At 48.8% G+C, this 25,032-nt stretch overlaps 1 protein-coding gene across 1 annotated transcript in view; it reads right to left on the bottom strand.

Annotated features, from left to right (window-relative positions):
- Positions 1 to 1,152: 1,152 nt before the first annotated feature.
- Positions 1,153 to 25,032, bottom strand: part of LOC116942259 (endothelial transcription factor GATA-2-like) — a 49,869-nt gene continuing 25,989 nt past the window's right edge. The window contains exons 7-8 of the mRNA XM_032953954.2: positions 2,649 to 2,783; positions 1,153 to 1,406 (exon numbers count right to left, since the gene is read on the bottom strand). Of these exons, the coding sequence (XP_032809845.2) occupies positions 2,668 to 2,783 (116 nt within the window). The 3' untranslated portion in view covers positions 1,153 to 1,406; positions 2,649 to 2,667. The remainder of the gene's footprint in view (positions 1,407 to 2,648; positions 2,784 to 25,032) is intronic.

Genomic DNA, 25,032 nt, shown 5'->3' with positions numbered 1-25,032 from the left:
CCAGGGCACAGCCTCCACACGGAGAGTGAGCGAGCCAGCGGGGTTAGAGATTGTCCAGTGATAAGAGCAGGTCTTCATCACGTGTGAGGGCTCGTGACTCATCAAGAGTCTGGAGACCAAGATGGCAAGTCCGCTCTCTGAGTCTCATAATTCACGACTGTGTCGCCAGGCAGATTTAAGACAGTGCGCACCATACACCGTCTATATTTCAACATCAGTCAGTGACATAGGTATTCCAATTGTCCTCAAGATATCATTTGTTTTGACGAGCCATGAGTTATAGAGGAAAGATGCACACATTAATCCTGAAAAGCAGATGTTGGAGGCTAATTATGTCACAGAGATATAGACGAAAAGAAACTGTCAACGGATAATAATTTATGAACGTTTAGGGAGCGGTGGTGCAATAGTGAATACATTTCACTGTAATCCTGGTGACCTGAGTTTGATTCACAAGTAAGATCGTCGGTGAGGGACATTTAACCTTGTTCTGAGCTTCCATCTTCACCAACACACACTGACCAGCATGGTGAAGTATGGTCAAACATCGCCCCATGATGGACATGATATACATAGCACTGGCCGGTCTTCATCCAGCAATGGGATGCCAACTAAGCACGTTGAGCTTCTTAAATTAAAGAATTCTGCAGTCCAAGGCTAGTTTTGAAATTAAAAGAATAAGCATGTGTTTTACCTCAAACATGTTGACCAACTCTGCCGATTTAAACGGTAGGCTGGTGAGTTCTAAACTCGTTTGACCGCGAACCGAATTTCAAAGGAAAAGTTGCCTCTTTTTCTCTCCAAAAAATGCGTACCGTGATAATCATTGAACATCGGTATGGGTTAAACATTGTTGAAGATTCGGCATGCTACCACTTAAATCGGTAGAGTTGGCAAGCAAGCAGGAGTAGTATCCTGTGTTTAACCAGGAGATGAAAGTTCACACGTGCAGCATTGGTCTTTTGCAAGTGCTCGATGTAAGCTGAGTTACATCAAGCAAATAAAAACGGTAAAAACCATAGAATGTGTTTTTTTTTACAAAACTTTATTTAACAATTCTCTCAAATGTTTAATGTGTGAAAAAATAACATTTATTGAAAGAACTCCCCCCCCCCCCCACAAATAATAAGTAGGTCTCTAAACTCCTCTCCGCACTTTCCTCCCCAATAATTTAACCCCTTTCTCTACCCCCCCTCCCCACCTCCACCTCGTTACGTGAAGCCCTCTTTTTATTTTTGCTTTTCACACCCAGAGGCCCTGTCGTGTGTCCCCGTCAGCCACTTCCAGGGAAACACCTCTCGCGCAACAATTTGTCGCCGGTGATGAATCTGCTGCCTTCACAAAAGGCAGCTGCTGCTGCTGCAGCGTCGGCAAGAAGACGGTGCCGGGTCCCCTGTGGCGTAGCCCTGCGGTTAGGAACACAGACGGCCGAAATATAAAACGCGCGCACGCACACGCGCGCACGCACGCGCACGCACGCACGCACACGCACAGTTTAAACTTGACACACCGTGTATATTGATATAGTGAGAGATATTGTAGATGCTTTTTCTGTTTTTCTTGTGAATACCCTAATGTTTGGCACGAATGTTGCCAACCTCTGTTTGCTGTACTGCATACTCTTGTCCCCTTCCCCCCCCCCCCCCCCCCATTTAAATCCTGTAAACGATGCTTGATATCAGCTGGAACAGTCTGGAATGCCGTTCCGTGTAATTATATTTGCACCTCGCATCCGTCTCGCCTTATTTTGTCACCATTGTACCCTATATTCCTATAAAGCTGTTCTTAGGATTATAGAGATATATGGTACAATAATATATTATTATTATTATGGACAGGCGTACCTTGTAAAAATAATGATCGGTGAGGTAAGGCAGGGAGTGAGGTGAGCGAAGGCAGTGAGTGAAGTGAAGGAAGGTAAGTGTCACTAAACTAAACTGTTTTTTTAATTCTACCAGGTAAGGTCCACTGAGCTATGTAGCTATTTTTTCAGAAGTGACCTGGCCACAAATGATAGCCCAACGAAGTGGCGTACCGTGTGGAAATGTACAGCAGCCACATACTCTAAACGCGTGTTGATTTTAAATGTGGAGAGGGAAAACTGGAGGACCAGGAGAAAAAAATTCATGCAACCACAGGGAAAACGTGCAAACTCCAAATATACAGCAGGCATCAGGGTAGGGATCGAACCCACGACCTCCTGTATACCAGGTGAGGTAGTTAAGAGGGAGGGCAGGGAGTGAGGTGAGGGAGGGCAGGGAGTGAGTTGTGTTACGATTCGGAATCAAGTTGACCGAATGGCTAAATAATTATTAAATATTCGGTCAAATATTTGTTTTTAATACTACTTAGTTCACCGCACGTATGTTAATTTGAATGTATACACAAAAATTGCACCTATCCATTTAATATGGATGTTGGGAGCTGTCAATATACGTTACTGAGTGACGCGAATTCTACTGTTCCTGAAGACCCCCATAACATTACAACTTATTTTTTTGTAATGTGACCTCATACTTGAGACAAAATAAAAAAAAAATACCTTAAAATATCGCTCTAATTTCAACACACAAAATCAGAAACGCTGCAGACCAGTGACAGGCAGCCCTAGACGAGTTAGTTGAGCCACGTGAGCGACCTTCCCTCACCTCGGTGGGCCCACAAGCTTCACGTTGTGCTCGTGACCCCCCCCCCCTCCCATGCACCACCCTCGAGCCAGCGAGACCAGGCCACCACGAGGGCCTCCATGGGCTGCACGCCACCCAACCGCTGATGTAGAGGTGCTGGGTTTTTAGAGGGGACACGGGCAACAACAACAACAAAACAGCCTGACATTCATAATAAAGGTTTTTGGGTTAGATCGCGTTATTTATAAATGTGTCGAAACCCTCCACCACCCGACAGGGCCAATCAGCAAAATAAAGTGTCACGTTGACAAAAGACAATTAGTTCACTACTTTAGCCCACCGGTGTGTTGAAGAGTGAATCCACAACATTTACAGTTTGAGTACGACGTTTCGCTGGTAATTACATCCAGCATCATCGGGCAATTCGCCTGACATTCCTGCCTGTTGACTTCTTCTCGTACTTTCGCACGGCTGGCTGATGTCGATGCAGAGCATGGACTACAATTTCACGTTCAGGTGGTCAAGCCAGATGAGCGCGTCTGAAGCCGTGGTGGTGTCTCCTTCGTATTCGTGGATCGGGCAGATGTTGCACGATCTGTTCTGGACGACCACAGTGGCACGTTGGAGAGTTTTCATTGTGTTGTTGTTCCATTCGGGCATCAGGTATCTGCGTCTGCCGCGGTTTGTACAGATGCGGTTTAGGGTGGACCATGCGCACTGACGATTCATGGTGGGTAGGAGTGATGCGATTTGGCGCACAGGGAGCGGCAATGTTCAACGGGTTTGCAGTTTTAGAATGATTGAGTTGCGGATAGTGCCGTGGCTTGCAGCTATGGACTTAGTCACCTCTGCTCAAGGCTTAATCTGTCACTAATATTGTCCAGAACACTGATCTGCTCTTCCACAAGAGTATGAAGTACTCCTACACATAACACTCTTTGTACTGTCCTACAAGGATATTTGGTGAACTTCAGCATTAGTATGCACATGATTTGCACGGGGCACACCCCGGCACACACCACGACACACACCCACACACCACACCACGACACACCCTCACACCACGACACACACACACCACGACACACACCCACACCCCACGACACACACCACGACACACACTATGACGCACACCCACACACCACACCACGGCACACACCGCGGCACGCGAGATGGAATGGATGGCGCTCCAACATCATTTCCGGAACAGTGTTCCGGACTGTTCCGGCTGAAATAAGTCAGTGTCTGTGCCAAATGTACAAGTACATCCCTCCTGTCTATCCACTGCTGGATGAAGGCCTCTCAGAGCCATGTGGTGATGGGGGTTACTTGACCATACTTCACCCCACCGCTCAGTGAGGGTGGTTCGTGGACCAGAGTTCACCCTGGTAAACATGGAACGTTGGGTCAACGTTGGTCCAAAGCTTCCAACCACATGCCAACGGTGGCCCAACCTTTCATGATCACTGGGACCACGCCGGTCAGTGCAGGTGATTGGCCATACTTCCCCGCGCCGGTCAGTCTCGTCCCCCTCTCCTCACCCCCCTCCCCTCACCCCCCGACCCTCACCACCTCCCCTCACCCCTCTACCCTCGCCCCTCCCCTCGCCCCCCCGACCCACGTGTGACCCCTACCCCGTGTTTGTTGTTTTGCTCAGATCCGTACACACGGCCACATAATGGGGCGGCTCTTCCTCCAGAGCGCAGCCTTCAAGGCGCGGGCCCCGTGTCGCCTTCTACCTGCGACCCCAGCCACCTGTTGTGTGTAAACACGGCCTCTGTGTGTGTGCTAGATGTGTGTGTGTGTGTGTTAAATGTGTGTGTGTGTACTATATAGGTGTGTGTGTGTGTACTAGATGGGTGTGTGTGTGCTAGATGGGTGTGTGTGTGTGCTAGATGGGTGTGTGTGTGTGCTAGATGGGTGTGTGTGTGTACTAGATGTGTGTGTGTGTGCTAGATGGGTGTGTGTGTTAAATGGGTGTGTGTGTACTATATAGGTGTGTGTGTACTAGATCGGTGTGTGTGTACTAGATGGGTGTGTGTGTGTACTAGATGGGTGTATGTGTGTGTACTAGATGGGTGTGTGTGTGTGTGTACTAGATGGGTGTGTGTGTGTGTGTACTAGATGGGTGTGTGTGTACTAGATGTGTGTGTGTACTAGATGGGTGTGTGTACTAGATATGTGTGTGTGTGCTAGATGGGTGTGTGTGTGTACTAGATGTCTGTGTGTGCGTACTAGATGGGTGTGTGTGTGTGCTAGATGTGTGTGTGTGTGTACTAGATGGGTGTGTGTGTGTACGAGATGGTTGTGTGTGTGTGTACTAGCTGGGTGTGTGCGTGTGTACTAGATGTGTGTGTGTACGAGATGGTTGTGTGTGTGTACTAGATGGGTGTGTGTGTGTACTAGATGTGTGTGTGTGTACTAGATGGGTGTGTGTGTGTACTAGATGGGTGTGTGTGTGTACTAGATGTCTGTGTGTGTGTACTAGATGGTTGTGTGTGTGTGTGTACTAGATGTGTGTGTGTGTGTACTAGATGGGTGTGTGTGTGTACTAGATGTGTGTGTGCTAGATGTGTGTGTGTGCTAGATGTGTGTGTGTACTTGATGTGTGTGTGTGTACTAGCTGGGTGTGTGTGTGTACTAGATGGGTGTGTGTGTACTAGATGTGTGTGTGTGTGTGTACTAGATGGTTGAGTGTTGTGTGTGTGTACTCGATGTGTGTGTGTGTGTACTAAATGGGTGTGTGTGTGTGTACTAGATGGTTGAGTGTTGTGTGTGTGTACTAGATGGGTGTGTGTGTACTAGATGTCTGTGTGTGCGTACTAGATGGGTGTGTGTGTGTGCTAGATGGGTGTGTGTGTGTACTAGATGGGTGTGTGTGTGTACGAGATGGTTGTGTGTGTGTGTACTAGCTGGGTGTGTGCGTGTGTACTAGATGTGTGTGTGTACGAGATGGTTGTGTGTGTGTACTAGATGGGTGTGTGTGTGTACTAGATGTGTGTGTGTGTACTAGATGGGTGTGTGTGTGTACTAGATGGGTGTGTGTGTGTACTAGATGTCTGTGTGTGTGTACTAGATGGTTGTGTGTGTGTGTGTACTAGATGTGTGTGTGTGTGTACTAGATGGGTGTGTGTGTGTACTAGATGTGTGTGTGCTAGATGTGTGTGTGTGTGTGCTAGATGTGTGTGTGTACTTGATGTGTGTGTGTGTACTAGCTGGGTGTGTGTGTGTACTAGATGGGTGTGTGTGTACTAGATGTGTGTGTGTACTAGATGGTTGAGTGTTGTGTGTGTGTACTCGATGTGTGTGTGTGTACTAAATGGGTGTGTGTGTGTGTACTAGATGGTTGAGTGTTGTGTGTGTGTACTAGATGGGTGTGTGTGTACTAGATGGTTGAGTGTTGTGTGTGTGTACTCGATGGGTGTGTGTGTACTAGATGTGTGTGTGTGTGTGTACTAGATGGGTGTGTGTGTGTACTCGATGTGTGTGTGTGTACTAGATGGTTGAGTGTTGTGTGTGTGTACTAGATGGGTGTGTGTGTACTAGATGGGTGTGTGTGTACTAGATGGTTGAGTGTTGTGTGTGTGTACTCGATGTGTGTGTGTGTACTAGATGGGTGTGTGTGTGTACTAGATGGTTGAGTGTTGTGTGTGTGTACTCGATGTGTGTGTGTGTACTAGATGGTTGAGTGTTGTGTGTGTGTACTCGATGTGTGTGTGTGTGTGTACTCGATGGGTGTGTGTGTACTAGCTGGGTGTGTGTGTGTGTGTACTAGATATGTGTGTGTGTGTACTAGATATGTGTGTGTGTACTAGATGGTTGTGTGTGTGTACTAGATATGTGTGTGTGTACTAGATGTTTGTGTGTGTACTAGATGTGTGTGTGTACTAGATGGTTGTGTGTGTGTACTAGATGGTTGTGTGTGTGTGTACTAGATGTGTGTGTGTGTACTAGATAGGTGTGTGTGTACTAGATGCTTGTGTGTGTGCTAGATGTGTGTGTGTGTGCTAGATGTGTGTGTGTGTGTACTAGATGGGTGTGTGTGTGTGTACTAGATGAGTGTGTGTGTGTACTAGATGGGTGTGTGTGTGTGTACTAGATGTGTGTGTGTGTGTACTAGATGGGTGTGTGTGTGTAATAGATGTGTGTGTGTGTGTACTAGCTGGGTGTGTGTGTGTGTGTACTAGATATGTGTGTGTGTGTGTACTAGATATGTGTGTGTGTACTAGATGGTTGTGTGTGTGTACTAGATATGTGTGTGTGTACTAGATGTTTGTGTGTGTGTGTACTAGATGTGTGTGTGTGTACTAGATGGTTGTGTGTGTGTACTAGATGGTTGTGTGTGTGTGTGTACTAGATGTGTGTGTGTACTAGATAGGTGTGTGTGTACTAGATGCTTGTGTGTGTGCTAGATGTGTGTGTGTGTGCTAGATGGGTGTGTGTGTGTGTGTGTACTAGATGGGTGTGTGTGTGTACTAGATGGGTGTGTGTGTGTACTAGATGGGTGTGTGTGTGTGTGTACTAGATGGGTGTGTGTGTACTAGATGGGTGTGTGTGTGTGTACTAGATGTCTGTGTGTGTGTGTACTAGATGTGTGTGTGTGTGTACTAGATGGGTGTGTGTGTGTACTAGATGGGTGTGTGTGTGTACTAGATGGGTGTGTGTGTGTGCTAGATGTGCGTGTGTGTACTAGCTGTGTGTGTTTGCTAGATGTGTGTGTGTACGAGATGGATGTGTGTGTGTGTACTAGATGGGTGTGTGTGTACTAGATGTGTGTGTTTGCTAGATGTGTGTGTGTACTAGATGGTTGAGTGTTGTGTGTGTGTGAGGTATTCACTGCGTTACGATCCACGTGGCACGGGTTTGATTTCAGGACATTGCGCAACAACGGTGGCTATTGTCCTCGGACACTAAGCCGACCCTCCTGTAGGTAGACACAGCCTGATATGAGTACCTGGTGCGGCGCTCAGCTCCATATCAGCAACGGAGAAGACAAAATAAATGTTGCTAATTTTTAATGTCGTTGCAATTTTTGGATGCTAACGCTGCTGGAAATACTACTGTTTTTTTCCTACCTACGTGACTTTACCGAAAGAACCAGAGAGTATGGAAATGCTACCTCACTGAGTTTGCAAACCTTGATAGGTGCTCACGAACAGAACTTGCCCCAACAGGTCGAAGTGACTTCTGTGTTATTTTTTTTTATTTTAACTCCCGACCCAATGTACTTCGCAGTGGTTGAAATTGGTTGGTGTTAGGTGGCACGACATTGCAGGCAACTAGCCACAACACCAAACGTTTGTCGCCACTTTTCAGAACCGTTCCTTTCTCAAATTATTCTGCGATGTGTCTGCAGAGTGATACTGTCAGCGGAACGTTGAGTCCACGTCGGGCTAACGTTCGTCCAACGTTTCCAACTCGGAAGTAACACGGGGCCGCAGGACAAACAGCTTTCATTACCGCCACGTCCAAATTTCCATTTCGACCACCGCTGTGTTCTGGAAACCATGCATATAAATGAATGTAGTTCAGTCTATAATTTATGAAATACGCATAATTGCCCGAATCTGTGTGACGCTTGAGCATTCTCTCCATGACCTATCTTCGGGCACTCAATTTCTCTGTCCCACCACTCCCCCCCAAAAAATGGTTCAAAAAGTTAATTAACCAAACATCCTGGTCAGGACCCTTGAAGACCCTATAAGGCTAAATGGGGAATTTTTATGTGCTTGAGCATGCATACGTGTGTGTGCGTGTGTGCGTGCGTGTGTGTGCGCGTGTGTGCGTGCGTGTGTGCGTGTGTGCGTGTGTGCGTGCGTGTGTGAGTTGTGGGGAGCTGTGGTGTAGCGGTTAGCGCGGTGCGCTACGAACCTGGCCACCCGAGTTCGGTTCCCGCTCACGGCCAACACCGGTGACGATCATCTGAACCGGTCCTGGGCCTCCTCTAGGTCGACTCAGCCACACATGAGTACCTGGTGCGGTGTGTTAATATCGCTACTCGGGAGACAAAGGCGGCCAGGCATTGTTCTGGCCACACCACCCACCCCTTACCCGGCACCGACCTTCATCGGAGCTGGCTCACAGCACTTGCCCCAACAGTCTGTTAAAGGCTACACAGGGGATCTTTGTCTTTGCGTGTGTGTGTGTGTGCACGCGTGAGCCAATCCGGAGTGTGCCGAGGGTTTGAGCAACCATCTGTAAACAATGTTCCTGGGGGCTGTTAGCCCGTGTACAGCATAAAGATTACCATCTGCCATACTCGTTCTTTAAACCTCCAACAGTAAATTATAACAAAAAAATGTTGTTAAAGGCACTCAAATGAAGAGGGGTGTGTGTGTGTGTAGAGGGGTAAGCGCTGGGTAACGTCGTGTCGATGGGGAAACGTGGGTAGATGAGAGGGGATGGGTAGGTTGGGGGTCGCGGCTGCTGCATCTGCAGGATCATTGAGTCAGATAGTGGCTCAGATAACCAAGCAGAGCCGGAGATCTCGCTCCCTTGGGTGTGCGAGTGAGTGAGTGTGTGTAGGGAGTGCTTTGCGAGGAGCGGTGGTGCAGCGGTTAGCGCTGCGCTTGCGTGCGCTCCGAACACGGCCACCCGAGTTCGATTCCCGCTCACGGCCATCGCCGGTGACGATTTTCTGAATCGGTCCTGGCCCTCCACTAGGTCGACTCAGCGTCAAATGAGTACCTGATCATCGCTGTGTAGTAAAAGTCGCTGTTGGGGAGACAAAGGCGGCCGGGCGTGGTGTTGGCCACCCACCCTCTCGTGTGCCGTGCGGGCCTTCATAGGTGCTCGCTAACAGCACTTGCCCCAACAGTCTGTCAAGACTATGAGGGGGATCTTTGTATATTTGTTAGGGAGTGGATGATAAGAGGGTCTCGGGTAATGCACTCCACTACAGTCCTACTGACCTAGGTTCAATTGCTGTTCGTGATGCAGATCTTCAATGAACAAAAACATGCACATGCCAGCTGTCTCCTGGAGGTGAAACAACCCCGATCGTGTGCCAGGACCATTTTTTTTATGGACGCTCATCAGGGAATGCGTTTTGCACGCCACATCCACCTCGAATAATTCTGTTATTGTGATATGAGCCTTTTCATAGGGGTTATAGGAATACAGGGTATAACAATATAGGATCATAATATAGGATTGTTATTGATGCGTACCTTATTTTTCGGGTGGTAGTGCCTTATGCCGACGATGCCCACCCCAAGGCAGCCTTTAGCAACGTTCTGGGAAATATCGAGTGAGAAATTGCACCCCCATGGCTTTTTAATAAAAAAGTGGCATGACAGGTTTATCCAAGTTAATCTCGTACTCCCAAGATGGCATGACACATTTAATTGAACGCCACTTTCTAAAAAAGGTGTATATTGCTGAGATTTCTAATCTCTCTGTTTTTTTATCTACAATAAAGACCTGGGAATGAATGCTTTCCTTAGGGACACAGTGGTTCAGTTATGGTTTTATTAAGATGAAGATAAGTTTGGGCTTGGGGCTATATCCTGGCAAACTTTCATCTGTCATTAGAAATACTGTAATCTCACTTGGTGTTTGTAGTTTGGAATTTGCAGATTTGCCGTACTCAATGAAACTCTTGTTTCCCTTGGAAAATAAACTTTATCTTCGTGGGCTCTTACCTGGAGAGTGGTGGCGCAGCGGTTAGCACGCTGTGCTACAGACCCGGCGACCCTCATTCGATTCCCGCTCACGACCAACACCAGTGACGATCATCTGAACCGGTGCTGGGCCTTCCCTAGGTCGACTCAGACTCAAATGAGTACCTGGTGTGGTGAGTACACATCGCCACTGGGGAGACAAAGGCGGTAGGGCGTGGTGCTGGCCACCCACCTCCTCGTGTGCCATGCCGGCCTTCACAGGTGCTCCTAGCGCTTGCTCCAAAAAAGTCTGTTAAGGCTATACGGGGGATCTTTGTCTTGTTGTCGTAACTGGTCATAAACGCCATCTACCTATCTATCTAACTTTAATGCCCACCTTCAAACAGAGGGTATACTTTGAAAATAATGCCCAACATAAATTACTAGCTGGCCAATGACCACATCCCATTAGTGACTTTTACGTCTTAGGTATTTACCTATCTTAAAAAAAAATCACTATATAAAACACCCAACAAAAATTTAATGCAAACATATACAGTGTTTACCAACTTAACGTATAAAATAACAGAAATGATCATTTACAGCCCTTTGCCAAGCCACTGTTGGATGGAGATCTTCCCATGAAATGCCATTCGTGGAGATCAACACTGCTGATAGGCTCCGCCAGGAATCAAACTAAGGTCGCAGTGCACAAAACCACTGCACCACAATCAAACTATAGAGGGCAATTCATTGAAACTCCATGTCTTGTCACTGGTGCTTGCTCTGAGGACAGGCAGGTCTGAATGGTGCGTTATTAAAGCCTGGGTCTGCATCACTTTAGCTCGGGGTCATGTTTCCAGTAAAACTTTGGCCACAGCACTGGAGGCAAAGGTGTGCTCCTCCTGCTCTAATGACACGGCAGGGCACATTTGGCAGGAAACTGCCAGCCTGGGAGGGCTCTGTCTCCCGTCACGGTGAGGCCATGTGAGTTTTATTGAAGCTGTTTTGTGCTATGGCCTGCAATTGAGAGTGAATGCGCGTGCGTTGTGGGCGTGCGCGCTGCTCCTCTATATTTAAAACGGACTTCCTTGACATGCCCGGTGGTCGAGACTGACGAAGCAGCGGTAGCCAAAGCAAGGGAAGACGCGCCCGAGGGTTTTTTTTTATTTTGGTTCCACTGCAGAGATGGAGCGACGAATTGCGCTCCGGTGCCGTCGCGAGATGGATTGCTACGCTAATGAGTAGCGGGAGTGGTGCGTGAACATCTTCGCGGGATCGTGGGGGGAGTTGGGGGCAGCTTGGGGGGAGGCCTTTCATCCAGCAGTGGATAGAGCAGCATTGACGATGATTTTTCTTTACTTGCATGCTTGCAAGTGCGAAAGTATATAATATACTCCATATGTACTCGTATGGAGTATAGTACAGAGTAAACATCCAAGTCAGAAGCTCATCTCCACTGGCATCCCTGAACCGGTGGTGGAAATTCCACATTACCATGGTCGAGGCCATACACGCAACACTCTAATTAAATGCACACACCCAAAGAAAAAAAAATCCCTCGTTTAGCCTTCAATAATAGACTGTTAGGGCGAGTATTGTTAGCACGCAGCTGTGAAGGTCAACATCACACCCGACCACCTTTGTCTCCCCAGTGGTAATGTTTTCAACACTGTACCAGGTACTTGTTTAAGGCTGAGTTGACCTAGGGAAGACCCAGGACCGGTTAAAATATTCGCCACTGTTATTGGTTGTGAGCGGGAATCGAACTCGGGTCACGGGATGGTAGCGCGGTGCGATAACCACTACACTACCGCACCCACGCACATACATACGTGGATTCAAATACATTTGGTGCTGAATTGGTGACGAGTATTATTGATTTAGCTTCTCTGTATGTGTGCTTGTGCTGGTGGAGGCGGTAGTGTGGCGCTTAGCGCTTTCGCTGCGCTACGAACCCGGCGGCCAGAGTTTGATTCCCGCTCACAGCCAACACCACCAGTGACGATTATTTGAACCGGTCCTGGGCCTCCCCTAGATCGACTCAGCCTCAGATGAGTACCAGCTGCGGCGCGTACACATCGCCACGAGGGAGACAAAGGCGGCCATATGTAGTGTTGGCCACCCACCCCCTCGTATGCCGTGCCGGCCTTCATAGGTGCTCGCGAACAGCACTTGCCCCAACAGTCTGTTAAGGCTACACGGTGGATCTGTGTGTTTTGTCTGTGTTTGTCTGTGGATGGAATCGGGCCGCACTGCGCTAAGAACCCAGCGAGTCGATTCCTGCCCAAGGCTAACATCGGTGGCAATATCTGAACTGGTACCGGGTTTCCCCTAGGTTGACCCAGCATTAAACAAGTACCTACTTCAGCATGTAAACATCAGTCCCGAGAGAAACAAAAGTGGCTGCCTATGGAGTTGGCCATGTCACTTCATCATGTGCCGTGTCGTCATTAATAGGTGCTCGCTAACAGCACTTGTCCCCAGCAATCTATATATGATACTGGCAAAGAGGTCCCAAGCTATACAGGCTAGAGAGGGACTCTTTGTGCGTGTGTCTCTCTCGTGCTCCCACAATGCACTTGTTGTCTGCTTTTTGTAAACTATCTTGAGATGGGGCTGCATGGAAACGCAATGCACAGCGGGGTGGGCCAGATTACTTGTGACCCCCCAAATTAATAGACCCCTTACATATTTTCCCTTTGCGTGTTAATTTATGTTTTAAATCGACCTTACTTAAAACGAAAAAAATATTTGTATTAGAGAATGAAATGGGGGTCGCAATACAAGTGGACCACCCTGTAGATTCACTTCGTATTGCGTTGAGTGCGAAAGGAAGCTTCGATGTGTCGCCTAAAAGTTGTAAATTTTTGACAAAATGCTTGTCAATTGGAACACTCATTCATGTCCAGTATTAACCCCAGATCCCCAACGGCAAAGGACACGTTGGCATCTGTGGATTCTCTGCAGGGTTTAAACGCAGCTATTACCGCTATCAGGGATCACATCGAGCATGTTCCATTGTCCCTTGCTCCAGATTGCCCGCCAAGCCCTGTGCTCATCAGATAAATCTCGCTCAGGACTCGACTCGGCTGATTAGATTTGGCCAAAAACATTCTCATATCTCCCGTGTTTAACTTGAAATGCTATTGGGGGAATGACCTGGAATGGCCTGCATTGGCCATACGGTACATGCAGGAGCTTAAATATAGCAGAATGAAACACTCACTGAAAGGAAAAACAATGTTTTTTTTTCTCTCCAACAGGACTTCTGGAATAATATTTTTCCATTGCCAATTGTTCTAACGATTGAGTCGGCTCCACTGTTCCACAATTGGACGGCTCTCGTAGGCTTCATCAGCACGCCATTGTTGGGTTCCACAATTTCCACATGCTGTGGCAAAGCGCCCAACTCACAATCGGAAGGTTGAGAGTTCAAATCCTTGGCAGGGCTCGGCTCGACCCGCCACTGAACTTTGTAGGAAGTCAGCATTGCTTGTCTTATGGATAAACCAGCCCTGCCATAGTAATGGGGATTGTTTTCTTTACCACTGGCTCCGGGCCTCCGATGAAAATGGAGAACTGCTCAGGGCTCATCTGAGGCATATGCTTCAGACACACTTCATAGACACCTCGCTAGCATTATCATGACGTGGGATTTCAACTGGGCATAGTTTGTCAACTAATTCCGGCTCTAGTTCAGGTCTGCACCTCCGATTAGCAGTTGGCTACATACGGTGCGAAAGAAGTTCAACGTACTGTACATACGTACGTACCGATAGAGAGAAAAAAAAACATTTCCGCCTGTCTAAGTAAGGGACAAATGATCATAAAATACCGTGGAGGAGTCGGACGTTACTCACACAGATGCGGGGATGGTAACGACGGTGTGTATACCTATACCTCCACACCGTAGTTTTATCTACGTGTCAAATCATTCACTCTATTACACTGATAAATAATTAGTTTATTAAACAATAACCGCTTCCGTATTATTCGGATTGCTATGATTTTTTTTACAATTTTCTTCACTGTGAAATTCCAGAATATTTAGAAGCGTCCAAAGTGTCGCATGAGAGCTTTCCGAGGCAGGGGGGATCCCTTCCTCCCATCCCCTCCCTCCCTCCCACACTCACCCGCTCCCCACTTCAGCCATCAGTTGGTGTTCACTTAACATGGTGGTTTGCTCTTTGGATAGTGGCATCAAACAACAAGCCACTTGAGGACCCCATAACACAACCCTCGAGGCGTAAGCAACCTCCTCTGCACCCCCCCCCCACCGCCTGCTCCCTTCCCCTGCCTGAGCCCTCTCCCCATCCACCGTGCAGCAGGCCTCACTGACAGACGAGGATTTGTCCGACAGGTGACCCCACGGGCCTTCATTCAGCGCCTGTGATGCGCACACGAGATCCCGGCTTAGAGATCTGCGTTGCATGGGTATCGGGGATTACGAGGAGAGATGGGTGGGAGTGATGGGGAGAGACGTTGGAGGTGAGGGCAAATCTCTGCTGTGTAAACGGATACCTTGCTGATAGCTCGACGCATTCAAATGTTGGGATTCCTGGCGACTGTGCATAATTAATGCTGAGCGCACTGCTCTCAGAGCCTGGCGACCTGAATTCAATTTTCACAGGATGGCTAAAATCGGTGGTGAGTGATATCTGAACCGGTTCTGTGACCCCGCCCGCCTTCTTCACCAACTCGCACTGACCAGCGTGGTGAAGTATGGTTATGACTGACATGGCATGAGAAGGCTTTTATCCAGAAGTGCTTTGACAATGAGCTGTAAAACAGACATGTCAGAGCACAACTGAGCTTGACCCAGTATGACCCTGGGTTTGAATCGGCCACACGTGGTCGGGACTGGGTTCTAGAATTTAGCCAGTTAACACCAATCACTGCACGCACAGAAATCCCATCGCGTTCAATTTTACTTTTCACTTCATTTGCCAAATTTCCTCTCTGGGAATTACAAACTACACTTTCATTCACGCCACGAACACACTTCGCAAGGGATGTAGCCTGTGTGACCCTAGTGTGGATAATGATAGACCTCATGAAGTGACTTAATAACAACTTCTGCGATGACACCGCCAGAAAAAAAAAAAGAACAAAAAAGTGGCCATGGCTGGTAATGTCACCGCCGTTTCTTGATAGTGCAGTGCTCCATCGAAGGCCGACTCGAGGGAAGTCAACAATCGTTATGCTGAAAGAGATAACCGACCCTCGCCATGAGAATGTGAAGTTTCCACCACTGGCTCAGAGTCACCGATGGTGACGAGAGCCACTCCACACTCCCATGAACACGGGGGCAACTTCGGATTTGCGTGGCTTTGCTGTTATCGATGCCGTGCAATTCCTCTTACCCGTGGCAATGCGTGGGCACAGATCAGAGATCTTATTATCAGCATACTTTTATAAAAAAAAGTCTTGTCCATTGGGATAACTGTGGATTATAGGAACGATTTGCCACTATGTCGGGGCTATTCGCCTTATCTGTGAGTTGGCGACGGGCCACAGGAGTCAGATGCGCTTCTGCTGCCGTCTGCAGCGCTCTGTGAAAACGAATTTCTTTTTAGAACAGGTTTTTGTTTTTTTTTAGTTTGTTGTCCTTCCCCCGCACCTCCGATTAGTACGGTTGGCTACATACATAGCACACGTAAATTAAAATTAAAATTATAAAATGTTGATGGCACAGTGCGTTACATCTATGTGCCTGCAAAGGCAAAGGCCCTGTCCTGCAATTTCCTGCTACCGCCCGCCACTCGAAGGAGGTATTTAGGCTTCCTCTTCCAGAGATGGGAGTACCGACGCTTTACCCCGCTATGTATGTATGTTTAACTTCGTTTACACCGTACGTAGCCATCCGTGCTAACCGCGTGGCCTGCTGAGTAGACAGAGGCAGCAAAGTGTGGGATGGAAGAGGTTTAAGCAAGTTGTAATGTGCTTGCATTTGGGCACAACTTCTGCGGGACTCAAACCTGTGAACCCTTCACTCCGTGGCCACCCTGCCACTCAGTCAACTTTGCCACTTAATGAGTGACAAGAAACAGAGACAAGATATTGGTTCGGAACAGGCCAGCCTGTGATGGAATGCTGACATGTCTTTCATCCAGCAATCTGGGCAGAATGAGGTGGGTGTTTGGTTGGGGTTAGAGGGGGGTTCACTGGGGTAATAAAGAGGATTATTCATTTGAGTGCTTATTTTTTTAACCAAACGAGAGACCATTGATTCTTGCACAATGCAGCCATGTGATGCCACAGTCTTTGTAGTAATTGTTTTTTTTCTCTCTCTCACACACACACACAAATTAACCGTTCTAATTTGCGAAAAGCTTAATTTTTGTGCTTCACTTTTAAACAGCTGTGGAAATGTACGCGCAAGAATGCACCTCCGATTAGCACGGTTGGCTACATACGGTTTCAAAAGAAGTTCAACATAGTACAATGACAGGTTACATGTCGGACGAGGAAATAGGAAATAGATAAAGTAATATTCTTACGGTCTTTCGGTAAAGTCACGTCGAGCAAAAAAAATACAAATTCGTTCTACGTGACTTTACCGAAAGACCCAAAGAATATGAATTCCTGCAGTCACGAAAGCTTTAAGTCAAGATTTAGATCAAGTAACTTAGGAGACTGGGTGGCTCTGGTCATTAAGAGAGCTTCGTTGTTGCAATAATGGTCGTGGTGCTTGTGAGCAATGTTTGTCACGTGAATTAAAACAAATGTTTTTGAGTCACATCAGCTTATTGACTTTCCAGACCAATACCATCAAGCGGAATTTGTTTGAGCGAGTGAACTCTGGACCGGTTTCGACCATTCTGGACCTCATCAGCCGAGTCGGGCTTGTTCGACAAATTCTGCTGCATTATCAGCCGATATTGGCAAGAGCACTCCGTATAAAACATGGAACCCTGTTGAGTGCAAAAAAACAAGGCAACACTGTGAGAGAGTTCCACTTGCGTTTGCCTTTTAGCCACGGTGATCCACGGCAACGCATAGCGAGTTTGCGTTCGGTGTTAATTAAACGTGTTTGGCTGAAAACGACTTTTCCCCGAAACACACAGAGATAACTTATTAAACAGGCAAGGCGACGCTGGCCCTTTGTTCAAGCGCACGCGCACGATGGCAGTATACGCGCATTTAACGCTTCTCAGAATTTAAAAAAACCTTACACGTAAATTATTTCTTCATAGGCTAATTAAGCACTTGAAGTAAATGAGACAATTAGTCTTGAACATCCGTTCTCGTGAACGTATGGTGCTGCAATAAAACACCTCGAATAATGATTTCTTTCATTTCCCCAGCAAAAACATCCATTTCGAAGTCCTTTGTCGCGAGTTTATATTTTTAGGTGTTTCATCATCGCGTTTCATCTTTTTTTGTTGGCATCGCAAGTGAAGTGTGCCATGTCCCATTGCTGACGCAAGCGTTCCATGGCTCAAATGCCACCGCCACTCGCTTGTTCGCTGTTCGGGCTGCGAGCTGTCCACAGTGACCAGCCGAGCCCAGCAGTAAACCATTATGTGACTATGGTAATGTGACCCATGTATTGTTCATTATCCCGCTTGTTTGCCAAGAAAAGGTCTCCCGTGAGTTTTCAGCCTCTTTCTACGGCAGGGTCCTGCCGAGTTTGTTCTCAGTATGGGGCGATGTTGGTCAGTGTAATCCCCATTTTGAGCAATTTGCAGTAACACATTTTTATCATTGGGCATGCTTGACCAATACTCCGTTACCTTGCGTGTGTGTGGTTTTTTTTAGCGATTAGAGAACCCAGAGGAACCCCATGCAGAAGGAAGAAGAATTTACAAAGTACACACAGAAAGGGTCCAGAGTTGGGAATCAAACTGGGGAACCTTCCTGCTGTGAGGCACTAGTAATACCACTGCGCCACACTTTGCCGCCCCTAATCCGTATAGCATCATCACCACCACCATGCACCACAAGCTGTTACGGCCTGCATGGCTACCTTGTGGGCAGTGTCGCAACATCGATGATTTTACTTGACATCTATATGGTCGTCACCTTCACCAGCCCGCAATGACCAGGGTGGTGAAGTATGAACAAATAACCTCCGCGACCCACGTGGCGTAGGGCTGAGGCCACCATCCCGCAGTGGGGTTGACAAAAGGGCTGTGCATATACAAATAATTGCATCGCAGTGTCTTTAGCGCAAATCTGATAAGTGGAAATCATCCGTGCCTACTGGATGGAGAGGAATAATGAGCAGTGAAGGATGCCGTGAAGCTCGCTCAAGAAAGATGTAGGAAAGATTTAATTCGCCGTCGTTGTCTTAAATAAGATGGAAGGGAAATAAAGAGTAAAGAAGAACCGGGCGAAACTGCATTGTTGAAAATGCAGAAATGCTGATAGCGTCTAATTGGCCTTTGAATGGGAGACGGGGAGGGCATCTGTCACAGCACTGGCTGGAATTTGTCTTCCCCAAGACGACTGCACACACGGGACATTCCCGTCTACGTGTGTGTTGGATTGCACACTTTGCTCTAAGCGTGGCCACTGGGGAAGGGTGCAGCTAGGGCTATTTAATGCGCTTATTTAAGGGGCTTTGTGTTTGTGTGCGTGTCTTTAATTACTTGTTTGCTTGTTGGTTACAATTTTATGAGCGGCTCCATCCAAATAGTGTGCCAAAGTGGTGCAGCAAGTAACAGATGCGATGTTTTTTTATTTTTAAGGAGATCCCAATATTTGGCAAAAGTGTAACTCTGCTTATTTATCGTAAATTTTATTGCAAGAAATGTTTGGTTGCGCTTTCACATACTTAAGCAATGAGCCAGCACAGCCGACATCCTTTACCGCAATTCTAGTTTCTTACCTGAGCTAAAACGATGATGAAGAAATGTTTGCAGTCTTAACAAACGCACAGCTGCATCTATGTTGAACTCGCACCGTACGTAGCCAACCGCGCTAATCGGAAGAGCGGGGGAAGGACAACAAACTAAACAATAAAGAGTAGTTCTAAAGAAATTAGTTTTCAGTTCAGATTTAAAACCTCATAGTCTTAGTGGCTTGCTAATATCGGAAGGAAGAGCGTTCCAGACGACCGCAGAAGCGCGATGCGGTGACCGTCTTTGTTCGATGGCTGGCCGGTGCGGTTGGGTTAGGTGTGCGTACTCTCACCTCGACCGATACTTATGGCTAGTGTGGAAGAGTAGGCAAAATACCCTACAGAGAGGGGCTCCCTATACAGCTCTCTCGCGTGGAAGCGCTTCCGCCAGCGGTGGCACAAGCGAGACATTTCAGGGCTGCGCCTTCACCAGCTTTGCCAGCAAAAGCACAAATCGCAACGCGAGAAAATCTGTAAAAATGGGACTCAAACATCATTCTGTTGACTACAATCGCTTTTGTTTGAGTCAAAGTAACTCGCTCAGAGTATATTTCCTGATTTTCATAAACGCCATTCTTACACAGCAAACAAAGTGGCGGCATGGCTCTAGGTGGGCCCAACAAAATAAATAAAGTAACCCACTGTACTGGTGGCCGCAAACAAAGAAACAATTATATTCCACCCATACCAACAAACACAAAGCAGTCGCCTTCACAAATAATGTATTAATATCGTTAATTAACTCTCGGAAGATTTAAATAAAACTGACTCCCAATTTCAATTCTGTTTTCAGCTGCGCATGGCGTGTTGAGTGCAGGGTTTTTCACTTTCACTGCTTGGCATACTTCGTGCGTGCCTTTGTGTGTGTGTCTGTGTGTCTGTCTGCGTGCACGTGTGTCTGTATGTCTGTCTGTCTGCGGGCACGTGTGTCTGTGTGAGTGCTGTCTGTGTTTGTATGGGGAGCGGTAGTTGTAGTGGTTAGCAACACGCGCTACGAATCCTCGGCCGCCCGAATTCGATTCGATCACGGCCACCAACACCAGTGACGAATATCTGAACCGGTCCTCGACCTCCCCTAGGTCGACTCAGCCATAAATGTGTACAGTACATGGTGCGATGTTTAATCTATATGCTGAACTTCTGTCGCACCGTACGTAGCCAACTACATATGGGGGAAACACAACAAACTAAACTGCAAAAAGCAGTTCGAAATGAATAATCTTTCAATCTAGATCATTTAAAAGTGCACAGCTCCGGTGACTTCCTAACATCGGAAGGAAGAGCGTTCCAGACGGCCGCAGGAGCGCATCTGAAAGCGCGAAACATCAGCATTGGAGATGCTAAGGGTCTGCCGGGCATGGTGCTGGCCACACTTACCTCCTCGCTTGCCCCTTTTCCAGCCTTAATAGCTGCTCGCCAACAGCCTGTGTCGGCTATACGGTGTGGGGGGGGGGGGGTGTCTGTGTTTTTTTGCTGATGGTGTGTGCACACCCAGGAGTTGGGCAGCTTTTGTGCGAGCTCTCAATTGGACCGGGAATGTGGAGCAGCAGACGAGTGGTCATGGGACCAGCTCGCCACGCAGACGACGGGCTCAGCCGCTCCTGTCTGCCAGTCCTCAAGGCTCTCTCACGCACGCACACACAGAAGACAAAGATCCCCCGGTGTAGCCTGAATCGACTGTTGCAGCGAGTCCTGTCAGCCAGCACCTACGAAGGTTGGCACGGCACGCGAGTGAGTGGGTGTGGTCAGCACCACGCCCGGCCGCCTGTGTCGCCCGAGTTGCGCTGTTGACACACCGCACCGGGCACTCACTGGAGGCTGAGTCGACCTAGGGGAGGCCCACGACCGGTTCAGATAATCGTCACTGGTGTTGGCTGTGAGCGGGAATATAACTGGGCTCGCCAGGTTCGTAGCGCATCGTGCGAACCACTGTGCCAACGCTCCCCAAAGACAAAGATCCCCCATATAGCTTTAACAAACTGTAGGGGCAAGTGATGTTAGCGAGCACCTATGAAGGCCGGAACGGCACACGAGGGGGTGGGTGGCCAGCACCACGCCCGACCGCCTTTGTCTCCCCAGTGGCGATGTTTACACACCGCACCCGGTACTCGTGTCAGGTAATCGTGTCAGGCTAAACCGACAAGAGGGGGTGGGGGGGGAGGAGTCCCAGGACTCGTTTCAGACACCACTCGATGCTAATGTTGAACGTGGCCAGGAATCAAACTCGAGTGAACGGGGTTCAAAGTGCAGTCCATTTACCACTCTGCCAGCGCCCCCGATCTGAGTCGCAAACCCAGGCACCCTGGCACACACAGACCTAAGATACCGAACAGTGCCCGTTCCTTCGGCGGTTTTGTTTAAAAATCCAGAATAGCAACTCAGACGATTGTTTTCATCTTTTGGGTCTCATCTGCATGGTCTTATCTGTGTGTTTACCAAAACATAAAGTGTTTCGTGATTTAATATTTACAGTTTGGATTTACATAGCATGGAAAGGTTACATGGCTTCTAAATGCGACTGCATCTCATCATGGTGGAGAGAAACAGGGGGAATACAGCGCTCTCTCCGATGTGTTTCCAGCCTGTCACGAAAACATGCGGTCCAACCCGAAACACATCGGAGAGCGATAGAGCACAACCACACACATCCAGGCATGGTGGTGGGAGTCCCCGTCGCAAGGGAGGCAGCAGTCCGTCGTGGGCAGTGGGAAGAGCTCTGTGCTTTATACAGACGGACTCCACGTGTCGTGGTTTTCGTGCAAATGTGGAAGGCGGTAAGTAATGGGAGAAAAGGCGCACCAAGTTTACTGCGAGTCTATGACGCACTCACACACATTCACACGCGCACACACCCACACACACGCGGTGCCACACTAATGACAATAGCTGTTTGTTTAAGAGAGTCCCTGGCTCCAGAAGCCCGATAATCCGGGGCAGACTGGCACCACTGCCACGTCCCAGCCGGCACCCCCCGACTCCTCACTCAGACTCCCAGCACCCCCCCCCCCACACCTCACTCAGACTCCCAGCACCCCCCCACACCTCACTCAGACTCCCAGCACCCCCCCCCCCGACTCCTCACTCAGACTCCCAGCACCCCCCCCCCGACTCCCCACTCAGACTCCCAGCACCCCCCCCCCGACTCTCCACTCAGACTCCCAGCACCCCCCCCCCCGACTCCCCACTCAGACTCCCAGCACCCCCCCCCCGACTCCCCACTCAGACTCCCAGCACCCCCCCCCCGACTCCTCACTCAGACTCCCAGCACCCCCCCCGACTCCCCACTCAGACTCCCAGCACCCCCCCCCCCGACTCCTCACTCAGACTCCCAGCACCCCCCCCCGACTCCCCACTCAGACTCCCAGCACCCCCCCCCTGACTCCTCACTCAGACTCCCAGCACCCCCCCCCCCCGACTCCCCACTCAGACTCCCAGCACCCCCCCCCCCGACTCCTCACTCAGACTCCCAGCACCCCCCCCCCCGACTCCCCACTCAGACTCCCAGCACCCCCCCCCCCCGACTCCTCACTCAGACTCCCAGCACTCCCCCCCCGACTCCCCACTCAGACTCCCAGCACCCCCCCCCCTGACTCCTCACTCAGACTCCCAGCACCCCCCCCCCGACTCCCCACTCAGACTCCCAGCACCCCCCCCCCCCCGACTCCTCACTCAGACTCCCAGCACCCCCCCCCCCCGACTCCCCACTCAGACTCCCAGCACCCCCCCCCCCGACTCCTCACTCAGACTCCCAGCACCCCCCCCGACTCCCCACTCAGACTCCCAGCACCCCCCCCCCCGACTCCTCACTCAGACTCCCAGCACTCCCCCCCCGACTCCTCACTCAGACTCCCAGCACCCCCCCCCCCCGACTCCCCACTCAGACTCCCAGCACCCCCCCCCCGACTCCTCACTCAGACTCCCAGCATCCCCCCCCCGACTCCTCACTCAGACTCCCAGCACCCCCCCCCACACCTCACTCAGACTCACAGCATTCCTCTACCGAGGAAGAAGGAATAACTACATTTCAGTGCAATCTTGGGTGGCGTATTATTACGCAACCGACACAAACCATTCAGTGACCAATTAAAACAAATGACGAAGGTTCCTTTTCACCCGATTACTGGTCAACGATCGCCAATGTCTTCATCGCCAACAGGGGCGCGAATCGCCAATAAGGTGACTATCAGTTTTTATCCATTTGCCGCTCTCCGCTCAAAACCAGGAACCTTCACGATCGCTTCTGCGTCGGTGATTTTTATTTTCAGGACGTGGCGAGTGTAGGCCTCCCTCGAGTCAGCCAGCCAGCAATCCCAGGAGGGCACTTTTGTAGACGCGTTGCGGTGCCTTGTAGTCTCACTCATCTAACTGAGGATTATGCTCGCTACCTTCAGATTTTCCCCCTCCCACCCCCCCATACAAAAAAATCAACGCTTTACGAAACAGCAGCAGCAGCAGCTGTGAATACAGGCTGGGGCAACCACTTGCAATGGTGCGCAGGGGGGGGGGGGGACAGAAAGGAACGGGAGAGGAAGAAACTTGTTTGGTTTTAATCGTCGAGGCAGCGGGAATACTGGCGTCAAGGCTTAGGAAGCGGCGCGCACACACACACACTGCTGATTCCCGGCTATTTTTAATCGCCAGTAGGAAATCATCTGTCCACAGTTGCCCCCATTGTAGATTGTTTATGACACAACCCGCAGGCTCGTGGCACACACATTGTGTCGGTCCTGCCTTTTGCGGCTGGCGGAGTTACGGGAATTAAATAATAAAATAACGCGCACCGCACAATAACACAAAACAACCGGAGAGGCATTTGCTGGCGTTTTGCACTCCTGGTATTTTTTTACGTTGTTTTTTTTTTATATAAGCCGTTGTGTTTTCATTTCTGAAGTTCATAATATTTAGCATGGCTTGCTTTTCAGTGAGCTGTGCGAGTGTTGCACGCGTGCGTGTGTGTGTGTGTTTATACACGTGGGTATGAATGCGTCTGTATCTTCACAGCATATGTAAATTAAATGCGGGTTACATGTTGTAGGTATATAATTGCTGTGTAATTCACAAAAGTATAAAGATGCCGGCTATTCACCTCGCAAAGCCTCACCGAGTCTCAAGACTCTTTGTCAGGAAGAGACACTGCTACCTTGGGATCGGTGGCCATTAATTACATTCGTAAATAAGAGAGGGGTTTTTTCGGTAAAGTCACGTTGAAGAGAAACAACAAAATAACAAAATATATATAAAAACAATAAAAAATTTCTCACGACGTTTCGACCATAACTCAAACGGTCATCATCAGGTGTGTCGGTTTACATGCAAACCGACACACCTGATGATGACCGTTTGAGTTATGGTCGAAACGTCGTGAGAAATTTTTTATTATATATATTTTGTTATTTTGTTGTTTCTCTTCAACGTGACTTTACCGAAAAAACTAAGAATATGAATTACTGCAGTCACGAAAGCTTTAAATCAAAATTTAAGAGAGGGGTTGTTTTTTTGCGTGGCAGGAAACCGGAGAACCCTGGAGAAAACCCAGAATGGCACCGCTGCATTCGAGGGGGTGACAACCCAGCAGTCCCATCCCCCGGCCAAACCTAACAACCCCACGCCTACAGCACCTGGCAAGCCCTGGCGGTCAACCATCAAAGTATCGTCGTTAACCAGGCTCGACTTTTCTTAGCCCTCCGAGGCTCTGAAACGAGTAGGGCACATTCGGGGCAATTCGGTTGGAGGCATGTACACACTGATGTAGCCACATTTTGACCTATGTGTGGCTTTTGTAATGCAGTACGTACATGTTTCGACAGTGACTCACCATAGGAATGTGGAATTTCCACCACATTGGCTTAAGGCTGTGGACAAGAAATGTGCACAACCATTTTGGTAATTGGAGATGGAAACTACTGTACGAATAAAACGTATTGTTGTATTCGTCGAGTGCATGTTGATGTACCAG

The sequence above is a fragment of the Petromyzon marinus genome, chromosome 14 (assembly GCF_048934315.1).
Source record: "Petromyzon marinus isolate PM22_M1 ecotype Great Lakes invasive population chromosome 14, UKy_Petmar_22M1.pri1.0, whole genome shotgun sequence".
Lineage (NCBI taxonomy): Eukaryota > Metazoa > Chordata > Hyperoartia > Petromyzontiformes > Petromyzontidae > Petromyzon > Petromyzon marinus.
The sequence above is the reverse complement of the archived record's forward strand: the minus strand, read 5'-3'. Positions and strand labels throughout refer to the sequence as shown.